Source organism: Montipora foliosa, chromosome 1 (assembly GCF_036669935.1).
Source record: "Montipora foliosa isolate CH-2021 chromosome 1, ASM3666993v2, whole genome shotgun sequence".
NCBI lineage: Eukaryota > Metazoa > Cnidaria > Anthozoa > Scleractinia > Acroporidae > Montipora > Montipora foliosa.
Window position 1 is genome coordinate 35,228,496 of NC_090869.1, and position 17,500 is coordinate 35,245,995.

General features: G+C 39.7%; 2 protein-coding genes across 3 annotated transcripts in view; both read right to left on the minus strand.

The window, feature by feature from the left end:
- Positions 1-6,694, minus strand: part of LOC137997436 (uncharacterized) — a 7,419-nt gene extending 725 nt beyond the window's left edge. Inside the window, exons 1-4 of the mRNA XM_068843450.1 lie at positions 5,964-6,694; positions 4,536-4,671; positions 2,254-2,386; positions 1-708 (exon numbers count right to left, since the gene is read on the minus strand). The exon at positions 1-708 is cut by the window's left edge and continues 725 nt beyond it. Coding sequence (XP_068699551.1) covers positions 623-708; positions 2,254-2,386; positions 4,536-4,671; positions 5,964-6,622 — 1,014 coding nt within the window. The 5' untranslated portion in view covers positions 6,623-6,694 and the 3' untranslated portion in view covers positions 1-622. The remainder of the gene's footprint in view (positions 709-2,253; positions 2,387-4,535; positions 4,672-5,963) is intronic.
- A 1,109-nt stretch (positions 6,695-7,803) lies between these two features.
- LOC137997456 (something about silencing protein 10-like) overlaps positions 7,804-17,500 on the minus strand; it is a 27,073-nt gene continuing 17,376 nt past the window's right edge. Inside the window, exons 17-21 of one of the 2 annotated variants that reach the window (XM_068843485.1) lie at positions 16,501-16,620; positions 14,614-14,759; positions 13,903-13,972; positions 12,935-13,042; positions 7,804-9,772 (exon numbers count right to left, since the gene is read on the minus strand). In XM_068843485.1, coding sequence (XP_068699586.1) covers positions 9,683-9,772; positions 12,935-13,042; positions 13,903-13,972; positions 14,614-14,759; positions 16,501-16,620 — 534 coding nt within the window. In that variant the 3' untranslated portion in view covers positions 7,804-9,682. Of the gene's footprint in view, positions 9,773-12,934; positions 13,043-13,902; positions 13,973-14,613; positions 14,763-16,500; positions 16,621-17,500 lie in introns of both variants that reach the window. The other variant, XM_068843478.1, reaches the window with a different exon arrangement.

A 17,500-nucleotide genomic window follows, 5' to 3' on the forward strand; every position in this document is an offset into this window, starting at 1 on the left:
CGTCGTCATCATAATTTATGCATAATTCCTCGATATTTAATTATATTGGTGATATGGACTTTTTACAATAAACTCAACCCACTAGTTAATATTCTAAACCCACATAATTAACAGGACCTCAAAAGTAGCCTTGATGCCTTGGCTGATAGTGTTAATCGGCCGTGAGCAGTTGAAACTTCATTTACGAAAGAAGGTCTTTATCAAAGTTAAAACTGGCAAACTAATTAAAATCGCGACGAAAAAACCTAAGCTGGAGAAGGTTAATTGGCGGGCTTTATGGTTTCTAATTTACAAACTTGATGACATCACAAGTCACCATCTATTTTCCTTTAGTTGACTGTCGCATGGCTTTGCTCCATGGATGAATGCCTGTATAAAGAACCCCTCCTCCAAATTTTTTTCCTGGCAGAACAGTATCACTACTTGATCGTTCAAAAGGTGGATGGATACCTCTATTCACTGGATATTTATCAACAGCCAGTAAACAAGCGCTATCCACACTATGGCCAGGAATCAACAGTCAGCAATATCAACTCCAAGTCCCTACAGATCAGTAACATTTGCTCAGAAAGGGAGGTAATGCAGCTTAGGAAACTGGTGCATAAGTGTGGGTAAGCAGACACTAATCATATTCTGATCCTATTGTGATACTCATTTCCTTGCCAATAATGTCTGTTTGGTGGAACCACTTGTTTGTGTCGAGAACAACTGCAAATAGAGAATTTTTGAAAACAGTTTATTATTGCACATTATTATATGGCTGTCTCACAAGGACTGGGAACTACCAAGTTCACGAATTTGATTGGCTGAAATCAATATTGACCGCGGTGTAGATTTTCCCATCTAGACCGGCATCTAGACTGGTAATGTTTTGCGATGAAAAGATGCAAACTAAAATGCAAAAATATTGAGTATTGACCTCGGTCATGTGCAAGACCTCACTGCGTTCGGTCTGTACTCACGACCTCGGTCAAGATTCTCCCATACAGAACTCCTGCTCGGTTAATAAGAGCTAAGTAAGAGTCCTCTAATTGAGTAACAACAACAACAACAACAACCACAACAACAACAACAATAATAATAATAATAATAATAATAATAACAGCAACAACAACACAGTTGAAGCAAAAAGATTGGACATTATAATCTATACAATGAACAAGAAGGAGAAAGTGGTGGAAAAATATGAACTACTGAAAGAAAAGAGGTTGGAAAGTTGTCGCACATAAAGATAGTAGAGGTGATTCCAGTGATGATTGGAGCCTTGATAAAAGATAGCTTTGAAAAATATGTTAAGAATATTTGGGTGGAGGCCACCGATTAATGTAATGCAGAAAATGGCACTCCTTGGAACAGTAAGAATCTTAAGGCAAGACGCCATGTCCGCCTACATTGTAGGATGCAGGAGGGGACGTCAGGTTTGGGACCTTTGTTAACTTGTTGTTGACTGCTCCCAAACCAATTTTTTTGTAGACCAGACCATTGATACCTGTGTGTCTGAGAAATTGTATAAATCAACCACAATAATAATAATAATAATAATAATAATAATAATAATAATAATAATAATAAATTTATATGAAATTAAATGTTAATGGCACCCATTGGGAACTCAGAAAAATCCGAGCCCCAGATGGGATTTGAACCAACGACCCTCTGTGATCCACATTGTAGTTGGATGTTCCAACCACTGAGCTACTGGAGACTCTATGGTGAGCAAGGGTGAAATGTGCCAGGTGTTTAATTCAAGCTGCAGCATGCAGCTACAGAGTCAAATAACGACTGACAGCATAGCTCATAACTGTGTCGCACAGTCACCTTTACGCATATCTGAGATGCGGCCAACCAACCACCCAAGTGAGTGAATGTGAGAATACACATATGAAATGAAATGTTTTTTAAAATGGGACCCATTGGGAACTTGGAAAAAAATAAATTTAAAATATAATATTTTTTATTAATCAGGAGTAAAATTAATCATGTTCTTTGCAGCATTTTGCAAGAATGCGATGATTAGAGTCTCCACTGTACTAGCAGAATGCAGCCTTTAATTACCTGAATCTAGTTTACTGGCCTGGCTTTCATGAATCTTCTGAAGCCCTGATGGCCTTAAATATCGATGTTGTCTATTAATCGCTATATAATTTGAGGAAAAAAAATTGCATAAAATAAAGAAAATCCTTTCTTAAACAATATTGCTAGAAATAATATTATTATGGACATCACAGTAAAGAATTTATGAATCACACTTACTTATTTCCCCTGTATTTACAATCACTTCAAGTTTTGGATCACAGATATGCGAACATTCTGGAGGGGGCTCCAGTGTCCATTTTTTTGTTCCTTTGATTTGGGCCTGCCATGAAGGATTCCCTACAGCATCAATCTGTTGAACAAGCAGCAAGAGAATCAAGCTTACATTCTTATAATTACATGGTTAAGAATGTTTTAGACACAGCTATTATTTCTGGACAAAAGTGTGGTTCAAGTCGAACTTGACCCTTCTGCTATCTATATTACAAGTACCGCTTCATCATTTTTTCATAATGGGGAGCTGAGCAGGGCTGGCAGGTTGGTGACCACAATAGCCTTCCATCAATATGGCCTGGTCTCAATTCCTCACCTCTTCACCATGCATGGTTCAAACACATTTTCTTTTTAAGTTAATTCTCCACTCAGCTTCAAAAGATTTTCAATAGATACTCCTATTTCCCCTCTTTTATAAAAATAAAACATGCTGGTAGTTTGATCTTGATATGATTTGACAAGTTCTCTTTGGCCATTTTCTTGTCTTTCCAATTAGTAGCCACCTGGCTTATATAACTTGAAACTTAGATAAAGTGATTGTTTCATTTGGTTTTATCAAGGTTCTAACAGATCTGCCATTACCTTTGTTAACAACCCCCCTCTCCACTCGGTAAATTGAATGTACAGGGCAGTGAGTTGCACCTGAAAAATCATATTGTCTGTGGGGAGTGGATGAGAGAAGGCACAGTGATGTTCAAGAATCAGTGTACACCAGAAAATCATTGAAGTGTTCCAAACCCTTTAAGGAAGATTATACATGTAGCTTGCCTTTGGACATAAAGATTTATACCATGAAGGCCTAATAGGATCTGTACCGCCACAAGGGCATGGATGGGGTTAACTGATAGCTGAGATTCGGCCAACATTTTAACTGTTACCTGAGAAATGGCCAAAACTTTAGCTGACAGCTGAGAAATGGGCAAACATTTAGTTGATAGCTGAGATTCCACCCCCCCATCCTGACCCTCCATAAAATTGTCAATTCCAAACTCAACGGGTAATGTCACTGATCACCTAAGCTAAAATCACTTGCTAATGACTGTAATCAACGAGTGCTACCCAAAAAAGAAGGTTCTTTCCCGATAAATATGTAGACATTTTCAGCTACAGCAGTAGCATAATTATTACAATGTAGACACTGAGTAGCAAGGATACTTGTTAACTAAAGAAAATGTGATACTCTGTTCAGTAGGTCAAGACAAAAAAATGCTGAATTAGGGCCAAGTCGTACTAGAGGACAAAACTGTTTACTTATGTCAAAAATCTCTCATCACAATGAAAAACCAAGTGCGACCGGTTTGTCCACCGAAGGACAAAATTTGGTCGCAGACGGACAAACTTCAAAGATGCCGTCAACTACCTCTGGAGCAGGCCGAACTGAAACAAATCTTGAAAAACAATAGTGAGGGTGTCTTGATTCGGAAATGATTTGACAGGTGATGTGTAGCAGAGTCTCTATGCGATAGACTTCGTAGCCTGCGAGCAGGCCCACCGAAGAGAGAGAGCCTGCTCGCAGGCTATAGACTTCGCGGTAAAATTGAAAACGTCCTCATTTCGCAACAACATGAATCCAGGCGCGGGCGACCAATATTTTCCGTATGAAATGTGGCAAGAATTTTCCCAATATCCACCAAGGATGGATCTATCCGATGCCTAGGCCTTACATATTCAACAATGGAGGAACTCCCAGCCCATCTCCTTCTACCACGCGTTCTGACTCGTTGCAAGAATCCTTTCAGTTCAGCGAAGACGGCTCAATGCCCGATCATCCCAAACTTCTTTGCGCCGTACATCTTCGTCAGCTGAGAACATTTTGAGATCCCTCGTGTCGCGGTTTGTGGATGGAAACCGCGAGTAAAGGCAGTTTCACAGGAAATTGCGCGACGCTCACAGCATGGTGTGATGTTTTGTTCACATATTTTGTTCTCAAGTGCGACTGTAGCTTTCCGGACAATTTTTTTGTCACTGGCCGATTTCAAGTCAGATTTGTCCTGAACAAATCCGAAATTGCCCTCTAGTGCGACTTGGCCCTTATCTAGAAATTTCAGAGCTTTTACTATTCTTCAGACAAGGGTTACAATGATACCGAATTTGACTGTATGAGAGAATGGAAGTACAACAATTCTTAAAAGCTGACATAACAATTGAATTTAATATTTCATGAATGATGTTGTAACTAGCAAACATACTTGTAACTATTGGTATTTATACAAAGAGCAAATACGTACATGTAGATGTGCGCCATATCCAGGGCATCCCATAAACACCCAATCAGTTTTGCTTGATTCTGATGTCTCAGGCAGAAAGTAGGGCATGTTATAATGTTTACGAAGTTCATTGGCTGCAGATGAGTCACAGTTGCTCCTTTGGACCAAAATGAGATAAATTAAAAGTAAAATTTTGGTAATCTCCTCTTAAATTGCAGATTGATCTTGCACTAAAGAAATATATTATTTTATGACAATAAAGCAATATCATTATTATTAACCACTGTTGTTAAATTTTTCTATCTTTTATACTTTTTCACACTGTAGCCACCACTTTCACCCAATTATTAAGAAACTTCACAAAGGGCTTGAACGATATGAAAAACAAAATTGAGAAAAAATCTCTTGTAAATTACTTAACTGACAAAGTTTAGTTCAGCACTGAACCATATCACAATATTAAGGCCCCCACTGACAGCAATCTGTTAAGACAGCACTTTCTACCTGAAAAAGTGCAGGTCCCAGTTGTTCAAAGGATGGGATAGCACTATCCATTGGATAAGCAATTGATTTGATAGCACTTAACCCCTGGATAGTGATTTATCCAGTGGATAGCACTGTCCACCCTTTGAAAACAACTGGGGCTAGCTCTGCAATTGCATTCAATTATGCAAAAAGCTTTAATTTTGTTCTGCTTCCATTTTTTATGTACTTGTAAACTATATCACTAGTTTCAGACCAACATACAAAAAAAGTCAAAATATTTATCATGTTTCATATCTGAGAACAGATATTCTACAATAAGGGCCTCTTCAAATATCTATAGATAGCCCAAGCATATCCATGGATCCAAGGGCCTCCTCAAATAGCTCCATAGATCTATTACAGTTGTAACAAAAATAACATTTATCTTATCTGTACCTGGATATACATGCAAGCATCGGATTATCTCCTATATTTTTACCCATACACGTGAACAAAAATTTACAAAAAGGAAAATTAATTAGAAATTGGACAACTAAATTGAAATTTAAAGTCTATCGATTAAACTTTTCCCGATAAGGCATGATAAAGGCGACTCGGTAACAGATGTTTTCTACATCGGGTGACGCTAACACGTGAAAGAAAAAATAGTCGACATACTGTGGTACAAATTAAATAATTAATTGAAAATGTTCGCAGGCCACTGTAGACAATAAATTTAATAATAAGTTTGCCGTATGATAAAACGTTTTGTTTAAAACAACGGTTATAGTCGATACCCAGCGTGGTACAAATTTTACACAAACAACTGAAAATGAACATGTTAAATTATCGAGTTAAACAAACTATGTAACATACACGCAAAATAATTTTAAGCTTAAGTCTTTAAAACAAAAAAAAAGGAAGGTGATTCACGAGGTAGAAAATGCATCATAACACTGACAAATTAATAAAAGAATTTCTTACCAGCCAATATACCAGGGTTTCCCTTCCATATTTGCATCTTTTTCAGACATGTTGAAAACTTCTTCCAGCGCGGTGTAGCCCGACTGGTAGGGAAAGAACTGACAATTGCTGTCTTCAGAACTCATTACAGGGCTATCTGGGGAATAAATCGACTTAAAATACTTGAAGCTGAAATACTCTGGAGCTGTCCAATCTTTCGTACCGTCTGTAATCACAACAGGGCGAGCTGTGTAAGCATACTTCCGTAAAAACTCTTCCTTACTCAAAGCAGAAACTCTGTCGACCTTGTGAACTTCTTTACAAACGCTGCAATTTACGGGTGGCCGAAACATGTCCAAAATAATCTCTGGATACGGAAGGAGGCAGATATCTTTGTCCATGCTAAAATCAATGAGATATTGAGAAAACTTGAACAATGAATGATGAGTGAATTCATGTCGATGAAGTAGAAAAGCAACTCCGCCAAAAATTCCCAGCAGCCCGAATATAGCAGTCGTCAAAACAAAGAAGGTCACCCGTTTTTTCTGGAGACTCTTTACGGATGATATTTTTACAAGATGAGAATCTTTGATTCCTAATTCTTTGGCTTTCTCTCGAAGTGCTCTAAATGCATCGGTTAACTTTTCGAGATCAACTTCGAGATCTTTTTCTTCTGCCATGATCGATTGTTCTTCCTATTATGAGCACAGGGGAGGGGAGGTGTGGGGCATGTAGCATAAAGAAACCGCTGGTCATAAGAGTCTGGCTGGACATTTACTTGTCGAATTTACTTGTCACGAATTAATTATTCAATAAATATTTGTTGGTTTCACACTAGACCACTAAGTCTGACTTAGTAATTTCTCAAGTCGACTTAGTGAAAATGACAGGTGTGAACCACTAAGTCACAGAAGCGTTATTTCTGTCTTAGTGTCGGCAAACTCAAACGACCTAAGCAGTTTTTAAGTCTGTTTCAAACATGACTCAAAATCGTGGGTTTTATCAGATAGAATTTGGCAAAGCTCGTCAAACGTTTCACGTTATAATCGAAAGTTTGGTTTCCAAAGAACATTCAGCAGAGGTGATGCTAGCATTACTTCAAACCAGTTCTGTGGTCTTGGCCAGGCCCACGCTCGTCTTCTTATGTGCCGAAAATTACCTCGTCTTCGGTGAACGCTCAAAAGTAGGGCGGTCAGAAAAAGCAGGCTTTCACTCTCTTGGACAAAATCTTCCATCATTCTTTCACGAAGGAATATAAGATTTTGTAAGGTTATTTGGCTGATCAACCTTTGTAAATTTAATAAACAGACAACAGTCGCAATTACAGCGATTTTACGGCTTCTGTCTCATTTTGATCTCAACTTCTTCGCTAAAATGGATCGTGACTGCCTCACCACATTTATGATGTTAGTTACCTTATCTGTTATTTTTACCGTTAATGGCCGTTTTTATACTAGAGACGCATAATTCGTCTGGGACGAACTTGGGCAAACATTTTTTCTGCGTCTGTTAAATTCGTCTAGTATAAAGACGGCGACAAGACGCATTATGCGTCCAGACGAAGAATCTATTTTAGTGCGTCTTCGAAGACGCACTAAACTGGAAAGTTCGTTCAGACGCATTATGCGTCTAGAGCCCGTCTTTATACTAGACGAATTTAACAGACGCAGAAAAAATGTTTCCCAAGTTCGTCCAAGACGAATTATGCGTCTCATATAGTTCGTCCCGTCTTTACACCAGGCGGATAAAATAAGAGACGCATGATTCGTCTGGACGGATTATGCGTCTCTAGTATAAAAAGGGCCAATGATGACAGCTTTGCACGGAAAGAATTTGACTTCTAGATATGTCTGAACGCTTAAGAGAACTGAGGGTGACTTGGCTTGACTTAGGCTAAGACAGACTTAGTGCCTAGTGTGAACCCAATAATTATTTAACAGCTGCTGTTGATTAGAGGGTTGTTCGGCGGAATGTGGTGATAACCTACACGAAGTTACCCGCGTCAAAAATTCAGAGAGGTGACTCAGGCTTGCCCTCTTAGCAAATCTATTGAATAATTAGTTCAAGACAAGTAAATTAGTCAAGTACATGAGTAAATGTAAATGTCATTCAAAATCACTAAACCATTAAATCATTAAAATAATATTTAATGCAAGCAAGGCTACCCAGTTTCCTTTGGTAATATGTTCCAAATGATAGTTCGCATTGTCTAAATCATTGTTAAGAAAAGATTCACTTATTCAATTTCCCCTTTTTAAATAAAGACTTTTCAAGGCTTGGGCTCAAAGTCAAATTTATTGGCAATAAAAACGGCTAAAACTTGAATGAATCTTAGGGATTTAAGCAGCCGACTTCGAATCGCTTGACACTTGACAGCTTGGTAACATTCTAAATGACATTGTCTTGAAACTATCCTCACATAAAGAGAACTTTTAGCATGAAAAATTCCCAAGAAATTTTAAGAGTTCACTCAAAGCCCCCTGATAAAAATTCTGAAAAATTCTCCCGAAATTATTACACAGAAGATTTCTACATACATTAAAGTTTATTTCCAGTTGACGAGCGAAGTCTCCTTAAGTTAGCTGGACCAAGTATAGAACGTTACTGATGCCATTTAATCACGTTACGCCCCTCGAGTTTACTGAACCCATTGACTCCTGGGAGTGAGACTTAAAATAGCTTTTAATCTGTCTAAAGACAGACGAATTTACTCGTCAATGGGCCTTATTTGCGCGGCGGCCATATTGGCCATAGACAATATAGATTTCGTACCCCGAGCGTCGAGTTGAAATGTTTGGAAACGAGGTTTTCAAACCCTCGCGGCTCAACATAGCCGCCGTGTGATTAAGGCCCATGGAGTCACTGGATTCAGCCTCGCGCTGCTTTGGACAAGACTGAATTAGATAATAGTGTTGATCTATCACTTTGCGGTCTTACCCCAGCACAGTCACAAATAGATTTATTTTTAGATACACTTTGCGCGCGAAACAAACAAAGGGCCGCCAATTTTAACCAATCAGAAGAAGCCATGTCACGCGTGATTACTTCTGCCATGTTTTTTTTTTTCAGGGACATGACAACTGATTTTTGCGGGAACGGGCATTCTAAAAATAGACTCATTTGTGACTGTGCTAGGGAGCCCACCCATGCCATAACAACATTTTTATCTAATTTACTCTTGCTTTGGATAGCTGACATTAAAAAAAACTGTTCCAAAGAGTGGCAGAGGTTGCAAAATCCACATCTTCTCAGTGGACTGAAAATAAAGCAGTTCAAAGTCGGCCAAGATCCTCTTCATTAATTCCTTGTTACAATTTTAGCCTTGTTATAGCTTGTTAACCGAGATTACGTCACAGACGGTGAAAAGACTGACACTTGTACTTATTACTAGGAAGGGATCACACAAGAGTTTTACACCAGTTACTGTCGGCTGCATGTTATATCCAAAAGGAGGTTTTCAGCGAGAACAGAGAAACAGTGAACTAGCAAACACCTGCACTTTCAGGAGACATACTATTCTGACTTTCTTCATCAAAAGTATTACATGTGATGTAAATCATTAGAACCCGATAAGTTATGAAGTCAAGATTCGGTGATTTCATACTGTAACATGTAGGCAACATGCAAGGCCGGATGGATTAACATGCTAAGAAAATAATCCACCTAAAGTGATTTAAAATTCCACGCGTAAAGATGTCACCGTCGCACTGCAAAACATATCCAAGATGTACACGATAATATCATCTGATTTTGATACTCCTGGTAAGATTCGATTTAATCCCCGTTGCCTCGCCGCCATACCGGTATTGCTCGTTCAAAACGGGTAGAACCTGTTGGAATAACCAGTCATACGAGTTAGTTAATGAAGCGGTGGTGCTGTGATCGTCTTTACTTTATTCTTCAAATATCAATGCACTAAAACAAACGGAAACCAAAGGGTGCGACTGCCTTAAAGTCTTCCTGTTTCGTATTTGATCAATGTGGCAACATTTACGCCTGACATGAGCTTTCTTTCTGTTTCGACTACATTAATAATGGTAATAGGACAGAGTGGAATACAATTCAGGGAGTAATCGGACGAGTAACTTCAAAATAGCCGCGCGCGAGGCCTATTAACGCAGGAAAGTTTGACTGGAGCCAATGACATCGCATATAGGTTAGTTGGGCTATTTTGAATATGAACAAAAGAATAATTTAAAGACCGCCATTTTTGCATAGGGTCTATAAACTTGCAATAATAACGGGATCGGGATATGTTAAGGAATTAAATCTTTTACTGGAAATAGTGTATTGAAACACAGAACGTTTCGGCCATAAACCATGGCCTTCATCAGCTAATGCTGGAGGTCACGTGACCTGGACAGATCACGTGACAGTCGACTAGGAAAGCGCCTCAGGCCCGGTCCGATGTGTTGGACAAACTGAAACGGAGCCCCCCTTTGCGGTTGAGAGAAGGCTGCTCCACCCTTTCCCATATGGCCTCCTTTATGCCTCTTCTCGAACGAGTATCACCAGGTCCGTGTTGTTGAAAGATTGACGGGTTTCCTTACAGTGTAGTACACCGCAGAGGTCTGTGCCTGGTTGGATCCCTGGTGACGGTGCTGATCCAGGCGGGTACGCAGGGATTGTTTGGTTTCGCCAACATAGCTGGCCGCACATCCCTGAGACCCACACGGGATCCCGTAGACCAAATTTGACAACTTTCTCTAGGCATCTTGTCTTTGACCTTGACCAGTTTAGGTCTTACTATGCCAAACGGTTTAAAGGTAGTCGAGATGTTATGTGACTTTATGTGACGGCTTTATTTACGAGCATCCCGGCTAAAGCGCTTCAAGTAGATAAACACAAGCTACTCCACGATTCCACCTTGGAGAAGCGCATTAATCTAAGCGTTAAACAACTGGTCGATATTGTGGATCTATGTCTCAGCACCACGTACTTCTCTTATGGCACATTAAGATCTAAACTGGTCAAGGTCAAAGACAAGATGCCTAGAGAAAAGTTGTCAAATTTGGTCTACGGGATCCCGTGTGAATCTCAGGGATGTGCGGCCAGCTATGTTGGCGAAACCAAACAATCCCTGCGTACCCGCCTGGATCAGCACCGTCAACAGGGATCCAACGAGGCAGACTTCTGCGGTGTTCCTACACTGTAAGGAAACCCGTCACTCTTTCAACAACACGGACCTGGTGATACTCGATCGACAAGAGGACTGTGTCCGACGAGGCATAAAGGAGGCCATATGGGAAAGGGTGGAGCAGCCTTCTCTCAACCGCAAAGGGGGGCTCCGTTTCAGTTTGTCCAACACATGGGACCGGGTGCTGAGGCGCTTTCCTAGTCGCCTGTCACGTGATCTGTCCAGGTCACGCGACCTCCAGCATTAGCTGATGAATAGACTGCATAGCACGCGTTTCCAGCGGGCGAGGAGCGAACTCTTTGCGCGGAAACCCCACGGAAACGCTTGCTACGCAGGCTAGCTGATGAAAGCCATGGTTTTATGACCGAAACGTTCTATGTTTCAATGCACTATTTTCAGTAAAAGATTTAATTCCTTAACATTTTACAAAACTGGATGATTGAAATTATGTTTACTTAATAACGGGATAGCGAGGTACGTTCGCGTCCCGTTTTGTCACCGACGAGGCGTTTGAAGGTAGTTGTATGTTTTGGTGAGAATCGTTTTGTACCGCTTTCTAGTAATTGTTCCGTAATAAAGCATCACACTACGTGTATTTATGCAATATCACCGTTCTTGGATAAGTGGTGATGACCCTCGTGTTGACACTATTTAAGTCGCACTGCGGAGTCTCCTGATATCCAAGAACGGTGATATTGCATAAATACACGTAGTGTGATGCTTTATTACGGAACAATTACTAGAAAGCGGTACAAAACGATTCTCCCCAAAACATACAACTACCTTCAAACGCCTCGTCGGTGAGGAGGGTGCAAGCTCATTATTATTCCCCCACTGGCACATTAAAACAAAGGCAAGTCAAGCTTGACTGGTTCAGGTCTCTTTGTTTTTACGTCCCAGTGGGGAAATAATAATGAGCTTGCCCTCCAGCATGGCGGATTTTGTACCATGTGATCGTTAGTTGCAAAAGGCCTATTGAACAACACGAAGTTATATCATTGATTAATCGTGACTATTACAAAATAAGAGATGACCATGATAAAATTTTTATAGCTTAATCTGCTCAACTTTCCTTATTTTTTAAATAGCTCTGCAAAAAGATCGATGGTTCAAGTACAACTAGCACGTGCTTGATGACGCGTACAAGTGTCCAGTTACTGCAATCAGGGCTGTGACAGCAGCCGCCGCTAACCGCAGCAACTGGCACCACGTGGTGCGGACAGGGGTGAAGAGAGCAGAGATCAGGAGGGAACAGCAGTGGCACGACAGAAGGGAATGATTGAGCGAGAGCAGCTTCTGCACCCCCACTACAAACACCCTACAATTGCAGCAACTGTGACAACTGCCATTCCAGAATTGGACTTTACAGTCACAGCCGACTGACACTTCCGGTGCAGTCCATTGTCTTTTGAGACAGACGGAGACGACGATAACCAATCAGATTCGAGAATTTTGTGATAGTTACGATTAATTAAGAAATACATGTATCGAGGAAATTAGGCTTAAATAGACCATTTTACAGTTGCAACTAAGTTACCTGGCCTTAGAAAGGTAGCGAGGCTGCCGGTGATCCTGCTTTGATACAAACCTTTGTGCTTTTCTAATGTTAATGTATCTACTATTTAGAAATTAAAAAAAAAAACAATTAACATGAAAAAAAGTAGTGAGATCTGTATCAATACAACGACACCGGCAGCCTCGCAGCCATTCATAGGCTAGGTCACTGAGCAAACGACTGTATAAAATGGTCAATTGGCATTTTGCAAAACATCCGTGAAACATACTCGATTTACCCCAATTTCTGCCTGTTAGTAACGACCTCCATTAAAACGCAGCGAGAGCTGTTACAACATACCTGACTTTTACGCTTGATTTGGGCCTTGCGATACTTCTTTCGAAGTTTAACTCGAGGATTGCGATCCTCTTTTTTCTTCTTGATTGTGAGACCCTTATTTTGGGAGATCTGTGGCAAGTACAGTATATCAGTCAATCGATTTGAAAAATACTTTCAAGGGAGAGAGAGAGAGAGAAAAGTATCAAAGTTGAGCATTTTTCGTTTCTGATCGTAGTGACACCATTGAGCCAACTAGCCAGGGGATGGAGTAAGAAGACCTTGAACGAATCAGACCTTTTTCGATATATTAAAATTCATGAAGGGGTAGTTTCTAAAGAAACTGTGGTGCTGCGTCGGTGGGGAAGTAGTATACAAAAATTTGGTTTATCAACGGAGTTGATAATGTAAATTGACCACCGTACAGAGATTCTAAAAGCTGACGTTTCGAGCGTTAGCCCTTCGTCAGAGCGAAGGGCTAACGCTCGAAACGTCAGCTTTTAGAATCTCTGTACGGTGGTCAATTTACATTATCAACTCCGTTGATAAACCAAATTTTTGTATATTAAAATTCAGCTTGAAAGAAAGGTTTAGAGGACAAAGACAAAGGAAAGTGGATGTTATGCAAATATTTTTCACATTCATTCCAACGTGTCTCTATCGTTTTCTTCCTCACTGCCTCACTATCAAGCTGAATATTTGATATTTCGAAAATGTCCTATTCAAGGATTTTATCCTGAACTATAAATAGATCTTCTACTTCTGATTTCTTCGGTTTAAAAGTACAATTAAGAGCGAGCCAGTGCACGATACTATGAATAGGATTCAAATGAAAATATCTCATCCAAAAGGCGCTGGAGGCCAAAAAGGAAGAAAAGGAAATAAGGAAAAAAGTACATACGAAGAAAAAAGGGAGAAGCAAAACGAAAGGAAATCACAGAGGAAAGAGCAAAGAAACTGGCAATTGATATAAATGCAAAGACAACTCAAACCTGGTAGGTAATTCCTCTTTTCCCTTCCATGGTGTCTTTTTCATCCATGTCTGGCTGCTCTTCTGTGGATCTGTAACAAAAAACTGGAAGTATATTGAGATTCGTTCACAGTGCGAGCGAAATCCGAAGAAGACCCGATCCAATACTCATAGCGAATCGCTCAGTATTTTGTCTTTTTACGGAGCACGCAGTCAATCAGTTCCCCATCCGGAAGCTCCAATTTCTGGAACGGGTTGCTAGAAGCAAGGTTGGGGCTAAAAATCGAGTTAGATACTATGGTCATAAAAAGTGTTTGGTCACACGAAATCTGGGATACCGAGTAAGACAAAACAGCTCAGAAGAAAATTGGAACTATCCGGATTACTCAAATGGGAATGGTACCGTGACTTTTCGCAACTTGCAGAGCAAACTCCTTTCGCCACTGCCATAAGATCTTTCTTTCTACTAGCAACGATTGTTTTCGCCACTAGCACTGTTTCTCTTCGCTGCTGGCAAGCACCGATTCCTCCGTATGATGGAAACATCAGAGCATCAGAAGTGTATTCAGCACAAGCCTGACTAGTTATATAACAACTGCTAGCCCCAGCAATAATTATAATCATGGGTGGCTATAGGCCCTCAAAGAACCCACTCGTACACAATAAGAAGAGTTCAAGACCCGGCCGAGTCTTGAATTTAGACTTTTGGTTGAAATGAGCAAAGTGAACTGACCTTGAGGCAGCCTTGTTGACTTCCTTTTTCTTTTTCTTGGCAAGTTTAACAGCTTCGTAGTATTCTAGTGGATCCATCTGAACTGGGTCGCCTTCTGCCTTTCTTTTTCCATTCTTTTCTCTCTTTTTCCCATACACTCTTGCCTCCTTCTAAAATGAAGAATTCACATTCAAAATTATAGAAAAAAGGCCTTGCACCAGAGTGATCCGGTTTATCTCCTCCCCTCATTAAAAACAACTGAATCAAACACAACATTGTAACCATGACTGTTGGTGGGAAACCTTCACTCTTACCACAAAATAAGTTTAAACCGAAGGGCATAATGTTTCCAAACAAATTTGTTCGAAATTTGTTTTAAAGTGCTACCACGATGAAAAAATCAGCTCTCGTTTTTCTTCACATTTCGAAAGTATTTGCGTTGATTGCTCAATAGGCGGAATTTTTTGTAGTAATTTCAAGAGGAAGACTATTTAATTTAACTTCACTTTTTTAATTGAACGGTCTGCCATTACTTGGTGCACTTTCGACTGATAAGCTTTCAGTGACTTGGATCGAGGAGAAAGTGACGTCATTTACTCACTAGCTTAAAAATGCAGTGTGTGTGAATGCAGTTTAATGAGTATGCAGCACGAGAGGTTTTGGCTTTCAGATTGTCAAATTCGTGTTCTACATACTAATCAAGCCGCATTCACAGACCGTGTTTCTATCAGGAAAAGTGAATTTTAAAATCGCTTATTTTAACTTTCAAATATCGTGGGCGCCGCCATCTTGAATAACTGTGACGAACAACGGTTGCCTCATTGTTATGACACAAAGAGCTTCTGTCTACAAACAATAGGGCACCCATAACACGTCAGAGTTATTCAAGATGGCGATTATAAAACTTCTTTATTTCGGATTCAAACGCTTTTTTCGAAACAAAATTAAAATGATCACTATTTGCTACTATTTAAATTTATTTTTTCGTTGAAGTGGATGTTCCCTTTAAGTTCTACAAATTCAGTTGGAAAGACGAGCCAATCCGCTTTTTGGCGCTGTTACACTACGAACAGCTCTTCTTTCATTCAGTCTTCCGACTGTGAGGTTCGGCTACTTTCATGAGCATCATCTTGCTTCCACCTCGTGACATTTTACGGACTACTCAAAATCAATCGCTCCTTTGGAAAACGAAAATTTAAGGTTTCACTTTCACAAAATGAGGAAACACGATTTTCTCAGTTATCTTAATTGGAATTTGATTTTCGAAATTTCTTGATGAAAAAATAAAAAAAATAAACAACTAAAATTGGAAGCATATTTCTTTCCAACTGTACTGAAAGAAATGTTAAATGTTAAACCCCAATGACTGAATGCTGACTCGGGGACACTCGGAAAAAAAAATCCGAGTGCTTTGCAGTCGAACCTACGACGACCTTCCGATTTCTAGTTCGGATTCTAGACCACTGAGCCACAGGAGACTCGAGGGGACCAGGCCCTCAAACTAGGCTTATGTGACAATAGTTCTAGGCAGGCAAAAATAGGCCTTTTTCGCTATATTAAAATTCAGCTTGAAAGAGAGGTTTAGAGGATAAAGACAAGGGAAAGTGTATGATATGCAAATATTTTTCACATTCATTCCAACGTGTTTCTATTGTTTTTGCCCTCACTGCCTCACTATCAAGCTGAATATTTGATATTTTCGAAAATGGCCTATTGTCCCGCCTTACTACTAGGATATCCAAATTGTTGGAAGGTTCATAGGTTCGACTTCCGCAAAGGATCACTCGAATTTTTTTCGAATATCCCCGAGACAACATCAAAAACAAATCTCTTTTTTTTTTCCTTTTTCTAGTTCCTTACGTCCATGAAAATCATTTAAATGGAAGACGCATGAACCACAATACAGACCTTATCTCGCACTGCTTTTACGAGATTTTCAACTGTGAGATCTGATTCCTCGTCCATGTCACCTTCGTCATCGAGAAGAGATGATAATTTTGCAGGCTTTGTAAGTTTCTTAGATGTTCTCTAAGGAACAAAAATATATTGGATGAATCGCATGTAAAAATAAAATCTGTTTTCAAATGCCCAAGTAAAAGAAAAAACATGGCAAAGATGAGGTAGAATAAAGCTGAATGGTACCGCTTACAACAATAAAAGATTAACACTGAGAATTGATGCTGATGCCGTTGCAACGTCATTAGGGGCTACGTATACGTTTACAAAAAACGTCACCTCAAAATATAACTTCACACAAGTTTAAGTCTTTGGCGATTATTCAGTCTCCTTCACGTCGTACAATGTGAGCGAATGATCCTAAAACTAAATTTGTACGAGCGGTTTCAGAGTAAAAAATAGAAAATAAAAGGTTCGTATAATTTGTACGCTCGCGCTATCGTTAAAACTTCAAATATGGTGATTTCACGTTGTTGTGAGGGCAAGAACGGCAAAGAAACATATCGAAATGTGAAACGCACTTGCGGGGTATGTAGAGCTATGCTTTGTTTGTTTTTTTTTCTGATTAAACCTATTGTAACGGTTTTGTGGCGTTCTCCAGCCTAGACATCGTTGTCGTCCTTGCTTAAGCTCACCATTGTTCATCAACCACATCGTCATGCATGCAGCTTGTCAACTAACGGATGGCTCTACAGAATGATTCTGTAAATTCATTCAATATATAATATTTTGTCCATCTCTTAGATTAAGTTTGCGTTCGATTGACCGTATTCCGGAATAGGAATACATGGATTGAAGTTAGAAATCCTTCGTTTTTTTACGGAGATTCACATTAAAATTGTCAAACACCGGCTAAAATGCTATTTTAAACATGTCTTTATTATCCTTGTTGCTTCAACAGGGTTGCCACTCATTAGAACTAAAAAAATTCCCTGACTTTTCCCTGACTTTT